This window comes from Chrysemys picta, chromosome 9 (assembly GCF_011386835.1).
Source record: "Chrysemys picta bellii isolate R12L10 chromosome 9, ASM1138683v2, whole genome shotgun sequence".
Lineage (NCBI taxonomy): Eukaryota > Metazoa > Chordata > Testudines > Emydidae > Chrysemys > Chrysemys picta.
This window is the reverse complement of record NC_088799.1, coordinates 48,517,399-48,542,209: the sequence shown is the minus strand read 5'-3', so window position 1 is coordinate 48,542,209 and position 24,811 is coordinate 48,517,399. Positions and strand designations below refer to the sequence as shown.

The following is a 24,811-nucleotide window of genomic DNA, read 5'->3' as shown; positions in this document are numbered from 1 at the left end:
GAAATAAAGATTGTGCTGGATGATAACTTAGATGCTGGAGTTTTGTGAAGGCTGTAATTGGCCCTTACATTTGTTTGCTCAAAGCCATGTTTCTGAAGGCTTTTAGCAATGGCTACTGGACTCTGTGTAATATGAGAATGTCATTCAGACATCCCTTTCACATGAAGGGAGGGATGATATACCATTTGAGTAGAAGTCCAAAAAGGGAATACTTTGTATTGAAAATGCCTCTTGTTGGGGCAGAAGCTAACACTAAGCCGTGCTGATTAGGCCTCAACTGGAGTACTGTGTCTGGTTCTCGGCACCAGATTTCAGGAAAGATGTGGACAAATTGAAGAGAGTCCAGAGAAGAGCGACAAAAATGATTAAAGGCCTAGAAAACATGACCTATGAGGGAAGAGTGAAAAAAATGGGTTTGTTTAGTCTGGAAAGGAGAAGACTGAGAGGGGACATGATAACAGTTTTCAAGTATGTAAAAGGTTTTTACGAGGGAGAAAAATTGTTTTTCTTAACCTCTGAGGATAGGACAAAAAGCAATGGGCTTAAATTGCAGCAAGGGAGGTTTAGGTTGGACATTAGGAAAAACTTCCTGTCAGCGTGGTTAAGCACTGGAATAAATTGCCTAGGGAGGTTGTGGAATCTCCATCACTGGAGATTTTTAAGAGCAGGTTAGACAAACACCTGTCAGGAATGGGCTAGATAATGCTTAGTCCTGCCATGAGTGCAAGGGACTGGACTAGATGACCTCTTGACATCCCCTTCCAGTCCTATGATTCTATATTTCTTAGTAATTCTCCCTGATCATATCTTTGGTAGATTTCTAGGGACTTATTTTCATATTCTGAAGACTTGGAAAGAAAATTCTTTAATGATGGATTTCAGTATTTCTACTGGGAATACTGATTTCCTTATGGATTTGTTGAGGGACCTGAGATCTGAAGCGGGCTGCATGCTATTGTTTCTCTTTGAACCACAGAGAATCTTGTGTCCTTTCCAAAATCTCTTTCTCTCCACAGAACTCATACTTCATCTTCTGATTACCTCAAGCCCCCATTTTCTGATGTGGTTCACTCCCAGATGACAGCCTTAGCTGAAACGCCCCAATAGAGGGGGGGAAATCTCCCAAGACATGGGACACTCAAAATCAAAGATGTTTTTGGAGTTGGACAGTTTTTGAGAGAGTCCAGCCTAGATCTTCCAAGCCTCAGGAAAGGTAGCAATGGCTTCCTCCTAATGTGTAATCTCTATAGTAGAACCTGGTTAAGAGCAGTGGCTACAAAGGGAATACTTGCTGAGATAAGGAAGTTTTAAGATTCTCTCACTGGAAGGAGGGGGAGGCTTTTTCCTTACTGACTGCTTTGAGAGTCTCTCCTATGAGTCTACCAACAAAATATTTAGAAGGACACCAGATGTTAGCCTGCAAGTCTATTTTCTTCAAGTGGAGCCATAGTTGCCCCCAGGATCTATTTTTATGAGATCTGATTACACAGCAAATCAGAGTCAGGTGACGCACCAGTCCTGAAAACCCTGCTGGGGAAACCTGTATATACTCGATCATAAGCCTGTTCGTTTATAAGCCGCTGGTGGGCCAAGATGGTTTGTTTATCTCGAGCATCCGCAGGCACAGAGGTAAACCTAAGTAAACAAAGTGTCCCGGCACGCCAGCTGCTTACCCTGACGGGCCGGAACAGCAACTGGTGGGGAAATTTTTGGGGGGGGAGAAGCTGGGAGTCAGAGGAGTAACCCCTGTGACCACCCCCCCCCCACGTGACTCCACCCCTAGCCCGGGACCCCCACACACTCCCCATCCCATCCCTTCCCACCTTATCTGGAGAGGGCCAGGGGAGGATGTCTCTGGCCTGGCTGGAGCTACTCCAGCAGGCCAGACCGGGTGGCACGGCTGCAGCATGTTCCAGCGGGCTGGGCGGCGCGGCCACAGCCTGCTCTGGGGGGTGGGGCCGAGCAGCATGGCTGTAGCCTGCCAGCCCCGGAGCTGCAGCTGCTTCGGAGGCTGGGGGGAGAGCAGCGTGGCTAGAAACGGAGAGAGACTGGCCCCGCTGCCTCTCCTTGCTCCCTCTGTTGGGGGGAGGGGCTTTGTCCCAGAGAGAGAGAGAGAGAGAGAGAGAGAGAGAGTGTGTGTGTGTGTAAGTCTTGAATGGGAATTCTCACTCCACCTTAATTAGTCTTGCATGAACCAGGTAACGAAGAATTACACAGCTTTCCCCAACTTTACCCTTTTTTCCCCCTAGTGTTTCATTTTCTAAAAACATAGCTGTGAAGTTAGACTCCCTCCTCCTCTAATTCGTGCTGAATTCTGGGAAGCTTAATTGAAAGTCTGAGGTATCTTGCTCAAAACCCCTGTTTCAGAGAGCTCTCCTTTTCTTGAGACTAGAGAATCTAGAGGGGATACACTCTCCTGAGAGATTTTAAGAGTATGTGCTACCCCATTAAGAGCTGATTATGAGCAATATCCTTCACTAGTCCCTGTGTCAAACCCCTGAGAGAAAGAGGGAAGAGTCCTGTGAGGGAGAGCGCATTACCGAGAAAACTGAAAAGACAGTCTACAGGCATGTATCCTGCATGTCGCCCTACGGAAAACAGTAGATACTTTATGACCTCCTATGGGATCCCTGGAGGCTGGAAGGGGAAAGGATGTAGGTCCATCACACAAGGAAGGGGATCTGAATCACACCAAACCATGCTCCCTGCTGCTGGATCCAGGCTGAACTAACTGCATAGAATGAGGAATGAGACAGAGCCACTGGAGACAAGTGATTCACTGGTATCAGTGAGGTCTCAGGCACTGGAACCTTTCATGGCAGCTAAAGCCTTGCAGGTAAAGCAGCTTATGGAAAAGGGGATGCTTTGTCATCATCTCAGCACAGATCTTGCCTACATGCTGGCTGGATTTGCTTCCTGCCTCTGCAGGCTGAGAGAAAAGGGGCCCATGGCTTACGGGAGAGGTAGGAGGGCTTTAAAGAATGCTCAATTCCATGCCACTAATTCTCGCCTGGTTTCACTGAAGAGAACTTTCATGCAGCCTTGCTCAACTGTCTCAGCATGAATTTCTCTCTCAAGATAGCTGGGAATCAGGTTTTTTCCTGTGGCCTGATATCACTAGGGGAAAGGGAGCCTAAATGCTGTCCTTCAGATCCTCTTCAGAAAGCCACTTTTTTTTTTTTTTAGTTCTGCAGTTTTGAGGAGAAAAACTCCAAATCAATGAAGAAACTGACATTTTATTTAAAAATCTTTTAAAAATCCTATGAAAGCTCTGACACAAAGAGTCCTTCCGTCTGCTGTGCACCCCTTGGAGGCAGAAAATTCTGGAGAGTTCTTCCAGAGGCCTGGTCTTAAGCCTCGGCTCAGAGCAAAGCTCTGTTCTGCCTCCAGCTGATGTGAACAGAGGGAGGGCCACTGCTGTGAAGACTGGCGAATAAGCTCTACCAGTAAAAGTCACCTAGAGGGTTTTACAGCATAACTATTTCAATGAAAACATCACACGCCCAATCAAAATAGTTGTAAGGCATTGATTTCAGTTGGACTTAAGCATATGTATAAGTGCTTTGCTGAACCAAAGCCCTACTGTTGCTGATTATCTGCTGGCACTCAGTAAGTTTTTCATATTTTAGCACATAATTTTTCTTATCTTTCCTAACTTTGAGTATCATCTTTTATTGGCTAACATTATACATCATCACTAGACATAGCTGATCCAAATAAAATCACATACTTATGAAAAGAAGTTAATCTCTTCAAAGTGGAAAGCACATTGTATATATCATCATCATCAGCTTCTTCTCCCTGAAAATGAAAGCATATTCATTAAGGTCTCATCAATACAAATAAGCTTCTCTCTTTGCATGGTGAGGACGACGAATAGTTATACAGAGTCTTATGTTGACATTTGAACTGGCTCATGATGACACAATCACTATTTTGTGCCTAGACTCTTGATTTCAATGAAAAATAATAATAATGGACGTTTTAAGTAACCATTGGGTAGTACTAAGAAATCAGCAAGACTTGTCTGACTGCATTAAGCAACTCACACAAACAACCTCTGACAGTAGTACAGTAAAAGCTGTTTTATCCAGCAATTCACCAGTTGGAAAGCTCTATAAACCAGCATTTCTGATCTTCATTGAAAGTCCGGTTTATAATCGTGTTGGCATGGCGCTGGCACGGATTTCGGGTGCGGAAGGGGGTACGGAGTGTGGGCTCTGGGGTGTCCCAACCCCCAGCCCTGCACCCCCTCCTACACCCAAACTCCCTCCCGCTCAGTTAACCGGCATTTTTCACTTACTGGCACCCCCCCATTCCTCCAACATGCCAGATAAAACAGCTCTTACTGTAGTCATTTCCCAAGGAAAAAACCTGAGGCATGGGTTTCAAACTCATTCTGTAAAAAGGATTGAACTGTGTTTTAATTATAGTCTGAGAGCTGGGGCTAGAAGAAGAGAGTCAATGAAATCCTCAATTCATAGCAGAGACTCCACTGATGCAACAGGAGTTTACATAGACTTTCTAATGGCAGACTTTCTAATTTAGTTCAGGTCCTTATCCTGCCCCCATCACCATAGTAACAGAGTGCCTTACAGAGCTGAATGCATTAAACTAGTGGTTCTCAAGCTTTTTTTCATTTGTGGACTCCTAAAAAATTTCCAATGGAGGTGCAGACCTCTTTGGAAATTTTGAATGGCAGTGTGGACCCCTTTGGAAATCTATTGTCTGTACATACAGCTGACTTCTGTTCAGTGTCCAGTAGTGGTCGTGCATGCACCCTGAATGCCCTTAAACCCCGCTTCCCCCAAGGGCATAAAAGGCACAGCAACCCCAACCACCAGTCAGTTCCTTTACTGCCCAGAATCCTCATTTATAAGACTCTGAGCTGTGGGGACAGAGGGCAGGTCATGGGATCCACATGCAGAACATCCCAAAGAATCATAGTTACTATCAGATAAGTAACCATTCTTTCTTATTTGAGTTACTGCACACGTGAATCATACTTATGGTAATTAGTTGTCATCTTTAAGAAGTGGGAAGCTAGTAGTTATGTGAAAAGAAATTTTAAAATAGTTCTTCCAAAACTGGCATCATATCTTGAAGTGGTGACTAACTAATAATGTTTCACAAACATATGAGCTGACGGCCAGGTAGTTGCGTCACATACTTCCAATTCTGGAACCCAACTTAAGCATACTATTGATGCAGCCTGCACTCTTGTGGAGTGAGTTTAGATATTTGGTGGAGGACTCATTAATATCATAAGCAGTTTAAATACAATCCGATACCCATTTTGTAAGTGTCTGAGATGAAACAGCCATCCCTTTTCATTTATTACCATAAGTAATGAAAAGTCTTGATGTTTTATGTAAAGAGCCATAACAGCGACCTTTTCACATCTGAAGTATATAATTTAGATTCAACAGGTGAAAAATGAGGTGTTGGAAAAAACCTGATGAATGAATTGATATGAAAATCCCATAGTACTTTAGGAATAAAAGATGGACATGTTACTGGTTACTCTATTCATGTGTAAAACCGTACAGAGGATTTATCATTAGGGCTTGTAATTTGCTTATTCTATGAGCAGATGTAACTGCCACCAGGAATGGCCTTCATTGACAGTGGATAAATTGGACAATCTGATAAAGGTTCAAAGGAGGGGAGGGTTCATATGTGAAGAAAGCACTAAATTCAAGTCCCATGTAGGAGAAATTTTTCTCACAGAAGGAAAAATGTGGACAAACCATTTCATAAATCTATTCACTGATAGATGAGAGAAAATTGTATCTCCCTATACTGGAGGACGAAATGCAGATATTGTTGCCAAATGGACTTTGACTGACGAAACATATTTTAAAGTTCTGAGTGCTTTAAAAATAAGAGGTAATCTAACATTATTGGAATAGAATATCGACATGGAGAGTAACCTGTAGACTTTGCCAATAAAGAAAAACGTTTCCATTTGGTAGTGTAGATAGTCCTAGTGGATAATTTCCTACTCTGAAGAAGAATGCTCTGCACCTCTGAAGAACATCCAGCTATCATCCAGGTTATGAGATGCAGAGAGACTGAGTCTGCCCTTGGGGAAGAGGGTCATGAGGGCATGCAGGGTGCATGTGCAACCCCACTAGTCACTGCTAATGAAACTGTTCCGAATTCCTGTGCTGGGGCACACGAACACCATGAGTAGGATCGACATGTGCAGTAATTCAAAAAAAAAAAAGGGAGATTTAGTAACTGGTATCAACTAGATCTCTGAAACAGGTGTTAAGTTTTTCCATACTTTGTACACTTAACATCCAAAACCTGAAGTTATAAATAGATATCTGAGAAGTGTGAAACTATCTCAGTACTCAGTGGATGATGCGGCAGCTCTTGATAGGCAAATTGCTGCAGGGGAAGTTGAAGTGTAATTAAGAATTTAAAGTCCAATAAAGCTCCAGATCCTGAGGAGATTGCTGGGGAATATTATAGAGCTCTAAGGTAAGTGTTGATCCCTATTTTAACTGAATTGTTAGTGCAGGGAATGAATTTCCAGATTCATGGAAAGAGGCATGGTTATTTCTAAAGAGGGAAAAATTCTTACCAGTTATGCATCATGTAGACATATTTCTTTAATTACTGTGGCTGCTAAAGGTAATGATAAGGTGCTAGCAAACAGACAGTGTTATCTTGCTCAAATATGTTCACCCTGACCAATCTGGGTTGCTTCTGGCAGCACATCTATCTGACAACATCAAAAACACTCTGAATATGATCTATAATGTTAATTCTAGCAATTCTTCCTATGTGCTGCTTTCTTTGGATGCTGACAAAACCTTTGACCAGCTGGAGTAGGAGTACCTCAGACAGATTTTGGTAAGGTTTGGTTTTGGAAGCCAGTTTTATAGGGGCATATCAGCCTTATATGTTCATCTTCTAATGTATGCGTTGATTAATGGTCATCAATCCTCTAATTTTAATTTGTCTAGGCATTGCCCACTATCCTCTCTGTTGTTTGCTTTGGCAATGGAGCCATATGCAATAAATGTGAGAAATAGTCCCTTTGTAAAGGGTATCAAAACATCTGCTGGATTAGATCACAAAATAGCTTTTTTGCTGATGATGTCTTGCTGTATTTGCAGGAGCCAGAATCCTCGTTAAAAATGATAGAACAATAGACTTGGGAATCTGGGCAGGTATCAAGGTTTCAAAATAAACTATGATAAATCTGAGAGACAAGGTGAGTGAGGTAATATTTTTTAATGGACCAACTTCTGTTGCTGAGAGAAACAAGTTTCGGGCTTATGCATAACTACTCTTCAGTTCTGGGAAGCTTACTCAGTGTCACAGCTAAATACAAGATGGCACAGATTGTTTAGCATAAGTAGTTAAACACATATTGATATATGTCCTCAATTTGTGTACTTCTTAAAGAAATTGTTTCATAAATTACTGTACAGATGACATTTGACTCCAGTTAGGATCCATCAAAAGTTTTATAACTAGGGAAGCACTTAGTTGAAGGGGTTGCAGGGAAAGTGGAATGTACTTGCACATTTGGTGACTGTGTCCAGGACACAGACAGTTTTGGGTGGAAATTATTAAAAAGATTCATTTTAGGACTAAATGCTGGCTTCCTAGAGATACTCTGATCTGCTTACTTAAAGCTACAGTAAAAAAATCTATATTTTAAACAGAAAGGCAAATTACTTCATTTTTTATTGTTAGTAACTTGACTTTGTATTGCACATTATTGGAAAAAATGTGATTCCCCCTCCTCCAATGGCATTTAGGTAGAGTAAAATATGGATTGTCCTTGTAATGGAAAAACTCTCTCACCAAGCACGTACACAAGAGAAGTGACAAAAATAGGACAGATATTTAGAATTTTTTGGTCACCCTTTCTAGCATATTCAGGAGAAGGCAGCTCTTCAGCCAGCAAGCCAGAATGTTTAGCCAAGTTTCTTAAATATTAACCTGATCCTGAATAAATAATATATGATATAGTATGTTCATTTTCTATTGTAACTTTGCCTTAATAAAAAGTTTCAAAAACCACCAAACCTCAGGGGATCTTCTAGAAGGACTAATAATGGCTCCACAGTAAGGATTGGAGCTGGGTTTTACCTTTGGCAGGACATTAAAACCATTCTAGAACTGAAACAAAGGCTTGATGTAAAAAAACAAAACTTGGAAAGTACTCCTAAAGGGTCCTGAATATTTTGGTGGTGTTCTAGTATCTAGCAAATGTTCCTAGAAAAATAAAGAGTCAAAATTTCATTTTACAGAAATTTTGTATGATGTGTGGAAATTATGTACCTCTTTTGTTTAAAAACTATAGCATCCAGTAACTTCAAACTTTACAGAACTACAAGCTCTTCTCTGAACTACAAGCCTTTTTTCTGAAATCTTTTGGCCCATCTCTTCAAAAATTGACAATTTTTACTTAACTAGAAAGAAACATCAGAATGAGGCTGCTGAATTTCAGCAATATTGACATAGCCTCACTAGCTAGGAAGGTGCTAAGAGAGAGAGAGAGAGCTCTCCATCAAAGTATGCTTTGGCCTAGAAGCCACAAAGACCAAGAGTTCAAGTCTCAGTGCTTGCACTGACTGGTGTTAATATTCTTGTATGCTTCACAGCCCTTATTATTGAGTAAGGTGTAAGGAGGCAAGAGTACACGTCACTTTTGAAAATGGAAAAAATGGTTACTCACCTTCTTGTAACTGTTGTTCTTCGAGATGTGTTGTTCATGTCCATTCCAACCAGGTGTGTGCGTGCCGCGTGCACGCCAGCCGGAAGATTTTTCCCTTAGCAGCATCCATAGCATCAACCTGGGCCCCCCCTGGAGTCATGCCTTCATGGCGCCCAATATAGCACCCTGCCAACCCCCCCCCCCACCTCCTCAGTTCCTTCTTGCCGGCTACTCCGACAGAGGGGTAGGAGGGTGGGTATTGGAATGGACATGAACAACACATCTTGAAGAACAACAGTTATGAGAAAGTAATCATTTTTCTTCTTCGAGTGATTGTTCAAGTCCATTCCAATCAGGTGACTCACAAGCCAAAGTTCAGGAGGTGGGGTCAGAGTCATCTCCTGATTGGAGCACAGCTTGTCCAAAGGCCGCATTGTCTCTGGCCTGTTACGTGATCGCATAGTGCATCGTAAACATGTGTATCAAAGACCACGTTGCCGCTCTGCAGATCTCCTGGATGGGGACCTGCACCAGGAATGCAGATGAGGAGGCCTGAGCCCTGGTGGAGTGAGCGGTGATCAGCAGGCGGTCACCTTCACCACGTCGTAATGCTCCCGAATGCAGGATGTGATTCATGACGAGATGCGATGGGATGAGACAGGGAGGGCCTTCATTCTATCTGCCACGGCCACGAATAGCTGGACGGACTTCCGGAATAGCTTAGTCCTCTCTCTATAGAAGGCCAGCACCCTGCATACATTCAATGAGTGAAGCCTATGCTCCCTATCACAGGAGTGTGGCTTGGGGTAAAACACTGGGAGGAAGATGACCACCAACTCGTTCTGCACTCTGAGGGGGTATGAAGCCTGAAGGTGTATTGAGTGCTCTACACGGAAGTCCTACAGAGCGAGGGCTTCCCGGCACACGGGAGAGGAGCGTGCACCCCCGTTTGTTGATATAAAACATTGCCATAGTGTTGTCCGTGAGGACTGAAACGCACCTGTCCTCTATATGGGTCCTGAAAACCTGGCACACCAGGCACACTGCTCTCAGCTCTCTGACAGTGATATGCAGAGCGAGGTCCGCCTGAGACTAGAGGCCTGAGGTCTTCTAAATGAGCTCCCCAGCCCAGATCTGAGGCATCTGTCACCAATGAGAGAGATGGCTGAGGGCTGGTGAAGGGCACTCCCACACAAACCGCCTGCAGGTCAAGCAACCACAGGAGGGAGTCCAGTACCGGGCGGGGCAGAGTTATGATGCTGTCCAGAGCGTCCCGGGCTGGTCAATAAACCGATGCCAGCCAAGACTGGAGTGGGCAAAGTCTGAGTCTGGCATGCTGCACTACGTAGGTGCATGCAGCCATGTGTCCCAGCAGTTTCAGGCAGTTCTTTGCTGTGGTCATTGGAAACTGCCTGAGGCCCCATATGATGTCCCCTAGCAACTGGAAACTGGCTTTCTTTTGCCCCGAAGAGGGATGCTGCCGCCTCCTACCACTCCTGCTTCGCCTATGCGGAGTGTCCTGGCGGTTCTGCAGCTGGTAGGCTCGCGTGGCGGGTTGAGGCCTAAAATGCCTGCACTGGGTAACTGGCATGTGGCGCCCCAGAGAGTGCAGAGTAGCCCTAGAGTCCTTCAAACTGTGAAGTCTCTTATCAGTTTTTTCAGAGAAGAGGGAAGAGCCCTTGAAGGGGAGGTCCTGTATAGTCTGTTGGGCCTCGTGTGGCAGTCCAGAGACCTGCAGCCAGGAACCCCACCTCATCACCACCCCCATGGCCAGATTACGCGAGGCTGCGTCTGCTGCGTCTAAAGCTGCTTGCAGGGAGGCCCGGGAGACCAACTTCCCTTCCTCCACCAGTGCAGAGAACTCCGCACGAGAGTCTTGTGGCAGGAGCTCCACAAACTTAGCCATCGCCGAGCAGGTGTTGTACCCGTAGCAGCTTATGATGGCCTGTTGGTTAGCTATGCAGAGTTACAGGCCCCCTGTCGAATAGACTGTCCTACCGAACAGGTCCAGTCTTTTCGCCTCCCTATTTTTAGGGGTGGAGCCTTGGAAACCCTGGCGCTCCCTCTGATTGGCCGCATCGACCACCAAAGAGTCTGGGGGACAGTGTGAATATAGGTGTTCGTACCCCTTAGATGGTACGAAATAGCGTCTTTTGGTTCTCTTGGCCGTAGGGGCCAGAGAAGCGGGGGTCTGCCAGAGAGATTTCAATGTATACACTACTGTCTTTATCAGCATGGCAACCCTCAATGGACCAGAGGGAGCGAGGATGTCCACAACAGGGTCCGACTCCTCCGCCACCTCCTCTGCCTGTATCCCCAGGTTTTGGGCAGCCCATCGTAAGAGCTGCTGGAGAACTCGATTGTCCTCGAGAGCTGGGGCTGCCGATGTCCCCGCGACCACTTCATCTGGCGAGGATAAGCATGAGAAGACTGGCAGCGTACCTTGCTCACTACCCTGAGCACCCTTCGGGTCCCTTGGCACAGGTCACTCGAGAGGCTGTGATGCCAGTGGGAGATTTGGCACTGCGGCCAGGGCTGGTAGGTCCAGTGGTGCCGGTGGGGCCAGAGCTGGAGCCTTCAGCGGTGCTGCTGCCTGGAAGGTTGGCGCCGGAGCTGGTTGTACCAGCGGGACCATCACTTTGGACGACCGTGCCGCTGTCGGTGGTGCCTGACCCTGGCTCTGGTGGTAAGCCCAGGGTGTCCAAATGGGCCATTGGGAGGATGGCTGCCACTGCTGTGGCCACGGTGCCGGGTAGGGTTGGTGGCTCCAGCGTGAACTGGACCTCCTACTCCTCAATCTGTTGGAGTGATAAGAGTCTGCCTCCGATTCCGAGTAGGAGGAGCGGTATGGCTCCTCTGTCTGTGCGGGCCGTGCCGGGCACGGAGAGCGGAAGGTCATCATCGCAGGTTTGTCCCTAGAGTGAAAGTCACTGGTGACTTCTCCCTCCTCTGAGGGGACGATGGTACCGGGAGGCGCATCAGATCCCTGGCGGCCTCAAACGCAGAGGTCATCTTGGCGATCCGGAGACCGAGGAGGGTTCGGACTCGACTGCAGCCCAGCCGGGGCAGGAGTCGATGATACCCTGGAAGGCTGCAGGGAAGAGGCGCTCTGTCCTGATGTACTCGTGGACACTGCTGACCCCTTGGGTTTCGATTGAGGGGACCGACCCCTCTGCAGCCTCCTCTTCTTTACTGGCAGCGGGGATTGAGAGCGGTGCTGCACCGAGGCCGACTTCTTATGGCCCAAGCCATGGAGGTGCCGGGGGGGGCCTTTGAGTCCTTGGTTGGTGCCGGTTTGCGCACCGTTGGCGCCGGAGCACTGCGCACCAATGAGGATGTACTTGGCACTGGTTCGGCGGGTCTGGGTCGGAGTGTGGCCGTAATGCCACCTCCATCAACAGAAGTTTAAGTCTCTGTCGGTCTTTGAGGGTTCTGGGACAGAAACGCTTAAAGATACGGCACTTCTCTTTCTGGTGACTCTCTCCGTGGCACAGCAGGCAGGAAGAGTGAGAGTCACTCCTAGGCATAAACTTGCCGCAGTCCTCACAGAGCTTAAACCCTGGAGACTTGGGCATACCCCAGAAGGGAAAATGTTGTCGGGGGGGAAACCCCCCAAACAAACTAACTACTACTACTAAGAACCAAATATTAACTAAGAAAACTATGTACACGGTATACTATAAGACACTGCTAAAGCGCTTGCTACAGGAGCGAGCAATGTTCCAGCTAGCCATCACCAGCAGTAAGAAGGAACTGAGAGGGTTCGGGGGGCACTATATTGGGCGCCATGAAGGCGCAACTCCAGGGGGTGTCCAGCCCAACCCTACGGACGCTGCTAAGGGAAAAATCTTCCGGCTGGCGTGCACATGGCGCGCACAATACCTGGTTGGAATGGACATGAACAATCACTCGAAGAAGAACTTATGCTCCTAAGTCTCTTAAATGCTTTTGACAATTTTGCCAAACTTCTGACACAGCTAGAACTAGAATTCATGTCTCTACCATGTTATAACTAAGTGTCGAGTACTTAACTTCATTGCTTCTGAAAAACAGTAAGCCAAATCTGTGTTTAGCTATGTTGTTTGCAAAAATGGGGCTATTCCTGCATACTCACCTCTACAAAACACTGACATACAAATGAATGATAGTCTTTAAATAAATTACTGGATACTATTTTCTCTACATGATGGTCTTGTGATTAAAGCACTGGGCTATGTCTGGATAAAGAAGTTCTATCCTTAACTCTGCCTCAAAATTCCTACGGGAACTTGATCAAGTCAATCAAGCCAATGTTTTCAACAGTGGCTACTAAAAGTGATATGTCTTTTAGTTATTTTCATATTATATGTTATTTTGAAAAATGATTAAAAAGTTATATTTGTTTTTTTAAAAGCCAACCTCAAACTAAAATAAAAAGGCAGATTCGTATTTTGGCAATTATAATAATATATGATGAAAGGGGATTGCTGTGTTTTTCTGTACATGTTCTGAGGTCCCAGCTACACATTTACTATTTCAAAGGCTGATCTCTTCCTTTAATATTTTTTTTTCACCTCTCTCAGGAAAACAATATTAAAATGTTTCTTCTCTTTAGTATACAATTATAAAATATGCAAATGTATTTGACCTTCTAGATGTGTATGGCTTATTCAAAATTACTATGGTATGTGCAAGTTCACATTACTTTATTAAGGGGACAAAAAAGGATCTTATTTTCCACTTGTCTACTATATTCAACTTAAAAAGCATATTTAAGGTTGCACAAGGGTAACACTCAGCCCACGCAAACCCTTTAATGTAAGAAAATGTCCAGGTAAAGGTTCAATCCTTCTTTAACATACTGTAACACCCACACATCACACACCACATTTTCTCTTCCAAACTCCATCCTTCTATAAGTAAGTCCCAGATGCCTCCAACATGTAAAACAACACAACATCCCACCTGCTGTAACAGAATGTACCTTGGTGTCCACGCCCTACACACTATTGTAATAATCTTTGAACAAAGTATGCCTTGTGAGATATCATTTAAAAACTCGTAATTTAATATCATGACAAAGTGCACGCAGCAGCATTATATGTGAAGTTATAGACATAAGCTGAGATCAAGACTAAAAGTAGAAGTCTGGGGAGTAGCCAAACCAGTTTCTCAGAGACAACGGGCAAGTAGATGCCTCAGCAAGGAGTAAACAAGGCTGATAGACTATTACCTGTCTTTCACTGAGTCAATTATTTTTCAGCACCTAGCACAATGCCTAACCTACTCTGTATGTGTTGTCTCTGATTGCTACTGCTATAGAAAGAAAGACTGAAAGGGTTAGAGTTAAGGTTAGGGGATTAGGATTAAGGATTGACACCTAATTAGAAAAAATATTAACTGAAATGTAATTATACCCCTTTGAAGTTGAAGTTTTTCATTTACTCTTCTATGGAGGTCACCTCATTTGCTCTATAGGTCATGATTTACAGCTGAGCAATGTGTATATATAGTGTATATGTGAATGCACATGACAACTCATCAGGCAGTCGATGGTGATGCAGGAAATTACAATGGATATTACAAAATGGACAAAAGATCAAAGATGAAAATCTAGATGATAAAACAAGGTTAATTTTAAAAGAACAAACCTCCTGCAGCAGATCCTCTACTGAATGGTTGAATCGGTCCACAAATTCATCAATCAGCTGGCTGTGGGCTATGTCAACTCTATTCTGAATGGTATATTCTTCACTGCACAAGATGCTATAGGTTTTACTACAGGCTTCTAGAACATCTGATTCTACATGCTTCTCCACAACAAACTTAATCTGCTTTAACAAGGCATCCAGATGCTGTGGATCAGACAAAAAAGTCAGTTTTCACATTACGTAGAATATTACATAAACAATGAAACTCAAGAAGAGACTGTTAAGCAATAGATCAAAGCAGTAAAAGATTACTACATGCCATTCCAAATGTAGCCATTTAATATGAACATGACTAATCAGTCAGTTGAAAGCGACCATGAGTGCCTGCATAGTGTACCATACCTTCTCCATTCTGCCTGTACTGTAGATTTCCAGGTCAAAATACTGGGGGATTTGCAGAAGGTTTGCTACTTTCTCTGCATCAGCAGAATACTAGATTATTGAAACAAAGAAAATGAAAAACAATTAATGTCTGTACTACAGAATGAAAACATTATATACATTATCAGTAAAGAATATATTTTGTGTGAAACTGTACCTTTGAAAGTAACATAGGAAGCGCAATAATGAAATGTTCAGTCAATTTGTTTCTGTCATCTATCTGAGTTTTCCTTTCTTTTGCAGTTAACACCTGTAAAAATAAGGAAAAATGTGCTATAAAATAATTAAATGTCTTAATGTCATTAATACAATAATAAATCGAAGGGTCAAGATCCCAAAAGTGGAAGCTAATTCAAAATGGAAAGAAAGCAAGGAAGGAAGGAAGAAAAAAAAAAGATCATCAGGGATGAAGAGCATGTGAATGGGAAAGCAGTAAGAACTCCAGTTACCTTAAGGGAAAACCTAATTTCTTTCATTGTGATATTGTCTCCATACATCCCCCATTTTTGGGGTCAAAACTTGGCAATACTGAAGTCAATGAAAATTTTGCTATTGCCTATAATGGGACCAACATTTGGCCCTCAGAGGAACCACTGTGATCATCCAATCGGACCTCTTGTATAACACAGGCCATAGAACTTCCCCAAATAATTCCTAGAGCATATCTTTTAGAAAAACATCCAAACTTGATTTAAAAATTGTTAACGATAGAGAATCCAGCATGATCCCTGCTAAGTTGTTCCAATGGTTAATTACTCTCACTATAAAAATTTACAGCTTTATTTCCAGTCTGAATTTGTCTAGCTTCATCTTCCAGTCATTAGATTGTGTTAGACCTTTTCTGCAAGACTGAAAAGCCCATATTAAATATTTGTTCCCCATGTAAGTATTATAGTCTGTCATTGTCACCCCTTAAACTTTTCTTTGCTCAGATAAATAGCTTGAGTCTATCCCCTAGAAGTCATTACTTCTAATAATTCTCATGGCTCTTCTCTGAACCCTCTTGAATTTATGAAAATCGTTCTTTGAATTGTGAGCACCATAACCAGACACAGTATTTCAGCAGCGGCTGCATCAGTGCCAAATCAGAGGTAAAATAACCTCTCCACTTGAGATTCGTGTTTATGCCTCCAAGGATCGCATTAGTTCTATTGGCCACAGCATTGTGCACTGAGTCATAGTAAGTGCGGTGCAAGAAAACCCAGAGCAGGGACTCTGCTCAACAGCTCCACTCAGGTCCACAGACGGGCCACCTTCCAAGTTCCATGACTTTGAGATGGAAATAGGAGACAGACTTGTTGAAAATATCTGGGTAAGGATAAAAGGGGTAAAAAACAAGGGTGATGTCATGGTAGGGGTCTACTACAGACCACCTAACCAGGAAGAAGATGTGGATGATGCTTTTTATAAACAATTAACAAAATCATCCAAAGCACAGGACTAGGTGGAGATGGGGGACTTCAACTACCCAGACATCTTTTGGGAAAATAACACAGCAGGGCACAGATTACACAAGAAGTTTTTGGAATATATTGGAGATGTTTTATTTCAGAAGATGGAGAAAGCAACTAGAGGAGAGGCTGTTCTAGATTTGATTTTGACAAATGGGAGGAACTGGTTGAGAATTTCAAAGTGGAAGGCAGGTTGGGAGAAAGTTATAATGAAATTATTGAGAGAGTTCATGATTCTAAGGAATGGTAAGAGGGGAAAAAAAGACTAATAATGGTAATGGATTTTAAGGAAGCAGACTTTAGCAAACTCAGGGAGTTGGTGGGCAAGATCCCAGGGGAAGCAATTTTAAGGGGAAAAACAGTTCAAGAGAGTTGGCAGTTTTTCAAAAAGACATTATTAAGGGCACAAGAGCAAACTATACCACTGCGTAGGAAAGAGACCACCCTGGCTTAACCAGGAGATCTTTAATGATCTGAAACTCAAAAAAGAATCATACAAGAAGTGGAAACTATGTCAAATTACAAAGGATGAATATAAACAAACACAAGAAAGCAGGGACAAAATTAGAAAGGCCAAGGCACAAAAACAAGATTAAACTAGCTAGAGACATAAAGGGTAAGAAGAAAATATTCTTCAAATACTTTAAAAGCAAGAAGACGACCAAGGACAGGGTAGGCCCGTTACTCAGTAAGGGGGGGGGGAGGGGGGAGAACAGTAACAGAAAATGTGGAAATGGCAGAAGTGTTAAATGACTTTTTCGATTTCACCAAAAACTTTAGTAGCAATTAGACATCTAACTTAATGAATGCCAGTGAAAATGAGGTAGGATCAGAGGCTAAAATAGGGAGAAAAACAAGATAAAAATTACTTAGGGCTTGGCTACACTTGCAAGTTAGAGCGCATTAAAGCAGCCCCGGGCGCCCTAGCTCACTACCCGTCCACACTGGCAAGGCATATAGAGTGCTCCTGGTATTCCACCTCGGCGAGAAGATTAACGCTTGGTGTGCATTGGCTGAAATGCCCGGGTGTCAGTGTGAACGAGGTGTTGCATTACTGCGATCTGATCAGCCTCCGGAAACGTCCCATAATCCCCTTAAGTCAAGTGGCCACTCTTGTCATTGTTTTGTCATCGCTGCAGGAATGCGGATATGCCCTTTGAAAGCTCTGTTTCTGACAGCTAGCATGCTTATCTGCTCCGAGAAAAAGCAACCATTACTGTGGAATGCTGTGTGAGAGAGAGGGGCAGGGGAGGGAAGGGGGGGGGACTGCTGCTGTCTGAACTTACAAGACAGCATGCTGACACACACTCTGCCCCCCAAAAACCCACTCTCTCTCCCCCCACATACACACAACACACTCCCCTCCCTCATTTGAAAAGCACGTTGCAGCCACTTGCATGCTGGGATAGCTACCACATTGCACTGCTCTCTGTGGCCATTGCAAGAGATGCTAATGTGGCCACGCCAGTGCACTTGCAGCTGTCAGTGTGGACAGATTGCAGCACTTTCCCTACTGCACTCTATGAAGGCTGGTTTAACTCAAAACGATCTACATCTGTAAGTGTAGCCATGCCCTTAGATAAGTTAGATGTCAACAAGTTACCAGGGCCTGACGAAATACATCCTAGAATACTCAAGGAACTGACTGAGATGATATCTGAGCCATTAGCAATTATCTTTGAAAAGCCATGGAAGATGGGTGAGATTTTAGAGGACTGGAAAAGGCAAATATAGTGCCAATCTATAAAGAGGGGAATAAGAACAATCAGGGGGATTACAGACAACTCAGCTTAACTTCAGTACCCGGAAAGATAATGGAACAAATAATTAAGCAATCAATTTGCAGACACCTAGAAGATAAAAAGGTGATAAGTAACAGTCAGCACGGATTTGTCAAGAACAAATCATGTCAAACCAAACTAATAGCTTTTTTTGACAGGATAACAAGCTTTCTTGATAGGCGGGAAGCAGTAGATGTTGTATATTTTGACTTTAGTACGACTTTTGATACTGTCTTTCATGATTTTCTCATAAACTAGGGAAATACAACCTAGATGGAGCTACTATAAGGTGGGTGCATAAGTGGCTAGAAAACCATTCCCAGAGAGTAAGCATCAGTGGTTCACAGTCAAGCTGGAAGGGCATATCAAAATGGGTCCAGTTCTGTTCAATATCTTCATCAATGGTTTAGATAATGGCATACAGAGTACACTTACAAAGTTTGCGGATGATACCAAGCTGGGAGGGGTTGCAAGTGCTTTGGAGGATAGGATTAAAATTCAAAATTATCTGGACAAACAGGAGAAATGGTCTGAAGTAAATAGGATGAAATTCAATAAGAAGAAATGCAAAGTACTCCACTTAGGAAGGAAGAATCAGTTGCACACATACAAAATGGGAAATGGCTGCCTAGGAAGGAGTACTGTGGAAAGGGATTTGGGGGTCATAGTGGATCACAAGCTAAATATGAGTCAACAGCATAAAACTGTTGCAAAAAAAGGGAATATAATTCTGGAATGTATTAGCAGGAATGTTTTAAGCAAGACACAAGAAGAAATTCTTCCACTCTACTCCAAGCTGATTAGGCTTCAGCTGGAGTATTGTGTCCAGTTCTGGGCATCACATTTCAGGAAGGATGTGGAAATATTGGAGAAAGTCCAGAGAAGAGCAACAAAAATGATTAGCAGTTTAGAAAACATGACCTATGATGGAAGATTTAAAAAGTAGGTTTGTTTAGTCTGGAGAAGAGAAGACTGGGAGGGGGAGGGGCGGGGGAGGAAAACAACACATGATAATAGTTTTCAAGTACATAAAAGGTTGCTACAAGAGGAGGGAGAAAAATCTGTTCTCTCTAACCTCAGAGGATAGGACAAGAAACTTAAATCGCTGCTAGGACTGTTTAGGTTGGACATTAGGAAAAATTTCTTGTCAGGATGATTAAGCAGTGGAATAAATTCCGTAGGGAGGTTGTGGAATCTCCATCATTGGAGATTTTTAAGAACAGGTTAGACAAACACCTGTCAGGGATGGTCTAGATAATACTTAGTCTTTCCTTAAGTGCAGGGGACTGGACTAGAAGACTTCTTGAGGTCCCTTCCAGTCCTGCGATTCTATACCATGTATTAGTTATTGTGGACTATCATAGAATCATAGACTTTAAGGTCAGAAGGGACCATTATGATCATCTAGTCCAGGGGTAGGAAACCTATGGCACGCAAGCTGATTTTCAGTGGCACGGGTACTAGCCACTGGTCCGGGGGGGGGGGGGGGGGGGGGGGGGGGATTCTGCATTTTAATTTAATTTTAAATGAAGCTTCTTAAACATTTTAAAAACCTTATTTCCTTTATGTACAACAATAGTTTAGTTCTATATTATAGAATTATAGAAAGAGACTTTCTAAAAATGTTTAAATTTGTTACTGGCACATGAAACCTTAAATTAGAGTGAATAAATGAAGACTCGGCACACCACTTCTGAAAGGTTGCTGACCCCCGATCTAGTCTGACCTCCTGCACAACACAGGCCACAGAATCTCACTCACCCCCTCCTGTATCAAACCTATGGCTGAGCCATTGAAGTCCTCAAATCATGGTTTAAAGACTTCAAGGTGCAGAGAATCTTCCGGCAAGTGACCTGTGCCCCACGCTACAGAGGAAGGCGAAAAAAAACCCAAGGCCTCTGCCAATCTGCCCTGGAGGAATATTCCTTCCCAACCACAAATATGGCAATCAGCTAAACCCTGAGAATGTGGGCAAGACTCACCAGCCAGACACCCGGAAAGAATTCTCTGAAGTCACTCAGATCCACCCCATCTAACATCCCATCACAGGCCATTGGGCATATTTACCGCTAATAGTCAAACACCAATTAATTGCCAAAATTAGGCTATCCCATTATACCATCCATAAACTTATCAAGCTTAGTCTTGGAGCCAGATACGTCTTTTGCCCCCACTGTTCTGTGGGCCATGGTAGCCAGCCCCCAGCAACTTGGTGAATGGCAGTCTCGAGAGCCCAGTGAGTCACAGTGAAGGCCCTGGCCTGAAGGTAGGGTGAGCACACGTCCCGATAAAATCGGGACCATCCCAATATTCAGTCATTTGTCCCATGTCCCGATGGATGTATGGTCAGGACGCCATTTGTCCCAATATTCTGGCTCAGGGCTTTTTTTTTTTTTTGCTTCGGTGGCGCTCCAGACCTGCCCCCCCATGTGTCCCGATATTTTGTTCATGTAATCTGGTCACCCTAACTGAAGGGGAAAGGTCTGGTTAGCCCAGGGCGGGCAGAGACTACTGAGCCTCTGACCATGTGGCGAAGGATACTTTATCCTGGAAGAGGAGGATTTTTTGTTTGGCTGAAGGGCCAAAGTACTTTAGCAGTGGAGGGAAGCTGAGGCACAACTGCACTTAGGTAACAGATGAAGTAAGCGCTCCTTCGAACAAACACTTCAGGGCATGGAAATGCACAGTCATGGCATAAAAACAACCTTATCTCAGCCCTCAAATGATATCATATGTTTGGATTTATTTTAAATTTGACCTTTACTCTGAAATTCCTGGTTTTGAAATGCTCGTTTTTGAGATAATTACAGCATTAAATTAACAATCTATTCTCTCATCCATAACTTCATCTTAAGTTAAGTCTGAGAATTTCTCTTTTTTTATTATTATTAAAATTTCATATCTGAATGTTGAAAAAGAAACCCAAACAGAATGCAACCACGTGACATGGACAATGAGTGCCAGATATGAAGTATCTATTCTCTCATCCATAACTTCATCTTAAGTTAAGTCTGAGAATTTCTCTTTTTTTATTATTATTAAAATTTCATATCTGAATGTTGAAAAAGAAACCCAAACAGAATGCAACCACGTGACATGGACAATGAGTGCCAGATATGAAGTATCAATCTCATTTTTTTAAGGTAACTTTTATGGCCATATTCACTAACAGACTCTGGCCACTTTGCACTGAGGTGAAGCAGGACAGAGAAAAATATGAGCAAGTTAAGCATTGAATCTAGAACTTATTTTCCATTGGCTTAATCATCTGAAATACCAGATAATGTTTGAAAATGTTTTAATTGTTTTTTTCAAAAATGCACAGAGAACCAGATTCACAGTGTTAAGAGTCACAACAGCTGGTTTTCCACTCTTATTTTCAAAAGTTCATACCTGTGTTACGAAGTAATCCATACTGTGATCTAGTGCACAGGACAAAGTTTGATAAAGTTTAGTTTAAAAATTTAATTATTATTCTCATACACAGTCAGTCCAAATTTAGGCTGGAAATTAGAAAATTTCTAACCATTGGAAGAGTGAGGTTCACAGATTCAGATTCATAGATTCCAAGGCCAGAAGGGATCATTGTGATCATCTAGTCTGACTTCCTCTATAACACAGACCATAGAACTTCCCTAAAATAATTCCTAGATCATATATTTTAGAAAAACATCTAATCCTGATTTATAAATCCTGTGATGGAGAATCCACAAGGACCCTTGGTAAATTGGTCAAATGGTTAATTACTCTCACTGTTACAAAAATTACACCTTACTTCCAGGCTGAATTTGTTTAGTTTAAACTTCCAGGCATTGGATCATGCTAGACCTTTTTATGCTAGACAAAAGAACCCAATATTAAATATTTGTTCCCCATGTAGGTGCTTATAGACCCCATGTAGGTGCTTATAGTCACCCTTTAATCGTCTCTTTGTTAAAGTAAACAAACTGAGCTCCTTGAATCTATCACTATAAGTCATGTTTTCTAATCCTTTAATTATTCTCATGGATCTTCTTTGAACCCTCTATTTATCAAAATTCTTCTTGAATTGTCGGCATCAGAACTGGACATAGCTTTCCAACAGGAGTAGTGGAGAAAACAACCTAACTAGTTTTAAGATAGATCTTGATAAGTTTATGATAAGATTGTATTACCGATGACAGTAGGGGACTGGAATGGATGATGCAGGAGGTTCCTTCCAGTCACACGTGTGGAACATTCTATGGGGTTCACCACGCCCACTGGCACTCACAGGGACAATTCTCCAGTTAAGAAGTTAAAATTCTGAACAGCTGCCCATGGATAAACCTGGTAACCGCATCACAAGTCCAGTATTCTGATTCTGTACTGGCAGAAGCTGCTCATTGGGCTCTCTGCTTACATCACTTGGGAAAGGACTCAGACCCTGGGTCTTACAAGGCAGTCTTTGCCCACAATTTTCCTCCTCCTGCTCTGTTAGGCTAATTTATGGACCTCTGTCAGGGTTTTGGTGTTTCAACAGTGCCCCCTTGAGATGTTAATGGGGTTCTATACTGACTCCAGGTCCAGTCACTCAAGTGGAATCATTCTGAAGGGGACAAAGACTCAACCGTCCAGCTGTCTCTCTCTGGATGCTCACCCCTTCTGGGAATACAACAACCAACAAAAAATAAAGCAGGAAAATAAACGAAGGAAAAGGAATTTCGAGTCAGTCCCAGTTGGGCCTCTAGCTTCTCTTCCTTCAGAGGGGCCTTGGATGGGGTGCAATCCAGTTCAGAGTCTGCTGGGTGACCAGCATAAAGAATATGATTCAGCCCCCTTCACCTTATGGGACTTGGTGTTTTCTTTTAGGCAAGGGGCTCTACTTGCTGCCAGGCTCTACTTGCTGCCAGGCTCTACTTGCTGCCAGGCCCCTCCATGTGAGCTGGGAAGCTCAGTGCTCTGCTCCCAGAGTTATCCTCTGTGAAGCTGAGCTTCTCCTCCTCTTTAGCTCCTCCTCCACTCTCGATATGACTTGCAGGTGTGGAAGGGTTTGGGCCACTCCAGCCCAGATAGGGTGATCATATTTCCCAAAGAGAGAACGGGACATCCCAGCTGCTCGCCCAAGGGAACCCCATGCTATTGCCCGTTGCTGTAATCCTGTCACCCTCCACTGAGCGCCAGGCTGTTGCCCGGTCGCTGGAACCCTGATGGGCCCCCCCCTGTGCAATAAGGAGTCCCCCACACATGCTGGAACACTGCTTCCCCCACAGCCCTGCCTCCCCCATGGGGATCTGGCATCTCTGCTCACCCCCTCCACACCACACACAACTTTTTTGACAAAAGTGGGCATTTGTCCTGTTTGCTCTTTCCAACTGATCAAGTGAGCAAGAGCAAATGGGACAAATGCCTCCTTTTGGAAAAAAAAGTCAGGACAGCTGGGACAGGGCTTAAAAAGGGGACTGTCCCGGCCAAAACGGGACATATGGTCACCCTAAGCCCAGAGCAACAACTTAACTCCTTCCTGCCTGGAGCAAGGTTTACACACCTCATTGCAACCTCGGTGAGAGAGCATACCAGAGAAGACAAGTGCAGCTAATCTTCTGTCTGCTACTGTCTGTCTCCGTTGGCTGTGAGCCTGAGAGACACTGCTCCTCCCCCACATTCAGGCAGCATGGCAACCTTAATTTGGCTCTCTTGTACATCTGAATTATGATAGTGTTAAATCACATGATCACATACTTTTTGCTCCACCTCTTAGGAATCTTGCTGTAGTTGGATGAGTGAAGAGTGAAAAACCTCCTATGGGTATGTGAAAAGCTTTTACTGCTGCTAAGTGAACCTTAATGGAATTCACAGAAAGCCCCGATTTTTCAGTTCCAATAGGTAATCCAATACCCTGCGAAAAGGAGAGTGACTAGCCCAAATCTGATGATGGTTACACCAAAGATAATATCGTTTCCATTTCTGGGATGTAAGTATTTCTTGTAGATTCTTTTCTATTACTATTTAATAAAACATGTTGCACCTCTGACAAACAGGATATCTCTATTGCCAAGAACCATCAAGGAACCATGCTTGGTACCTCAGAATCTGCAGGTTGGAGTGAAGTGTTCAACAAGGATCTTGGGTCAGTGGGCAAGGACTGATTGTAAGCCTCCAGGAAGGGCAAGAAATTAGTCTGATCAAATAGGGATACCAGACCCGTCTGGACCACATTGGTTCAATCAATATGACTCTAGCTCGATCTTGTTTCATCTTGTTGAGAACCTTTAACAGCAACAGTGTCAGTGGATACACGTAGAAAAGTCCTTTCATCCATTAGATGAATAGAATGTTTTGTATCACATGGAGCACTACCTAATTGTGACATTCTCCAGGGTACAATCTGGGCTGTTGAACAGCCGTATCCTCTGAATTCTCCAACCTGGGGTGCCTTTTACACTGCTTTACTGTGAGAGCAACCACTCCTGATCTGCCCCCACACAGCCTCCAGCATGTAAATTATTTCCAGATACACTGTACGAGTGCTATGGCCAGTCACTCCTGAATTACACTGCAAGGCAACACTCCGTCCCAAACTTTCCCCAGAAATGTCTATCTGGTACTCCACAGCCCTCTCCTGGACAATACAAGCTCATATAAAGTCCGCCATTTTATGGATTTTCTCAAACACTTCAGTCCAAGCACACTGGTTTAAATAAAACAATAAAACAAGTTTATTAGCTGGAGAAGGGTAGATTTTAAGTGATTACAAGTAATGAGGCATAAAAGTCAGAATTGGTTACAAAGAAATAAAAGGTGAAACACAACTAATACCTAACTTAACAAGCTAAGTGAATTCAAAGCAAAAGTCTCTCTCACTAC

General features: G+C 43.5%; 1 protein-coding gene across 8 annotated transcripts in view; it reads right to left on the bottom strand.

Moving 5' to 3' along the window:
- Positions 1-24,811, bottom strand: part of STAG1 (STAG1 cohesin complex component) — a 391,540-nt gene that overhangs the window by 106,873 nt on the left and 259,856 nt on the right. For all 8 annotated transcript variants that reach the window (XM_065557025.1, XM_065557022.1, XM_065557021.1 and 5 more), the window contains 4 exons: positions 14,912-15,004; positions 14,716-14,805; positions 14,314-14,517; positions 3,731-3,801 (listed from right to left, as the gene is read on the bottom strand). In XM_065557025.1, coding sequence (XP_065413097.1) covers positions 3,731-3,801; positions 14,314-14,517; positions 14,716-14,805; positions 14,912-15,004 — 458 coding nt within the window. The remainder of the gene's footprint in view (positions 1-3,730; positions 3,802-14,313; positions 14,518-14,715; positions 14,806-14,911; positions 15,005-24,811) is intronic.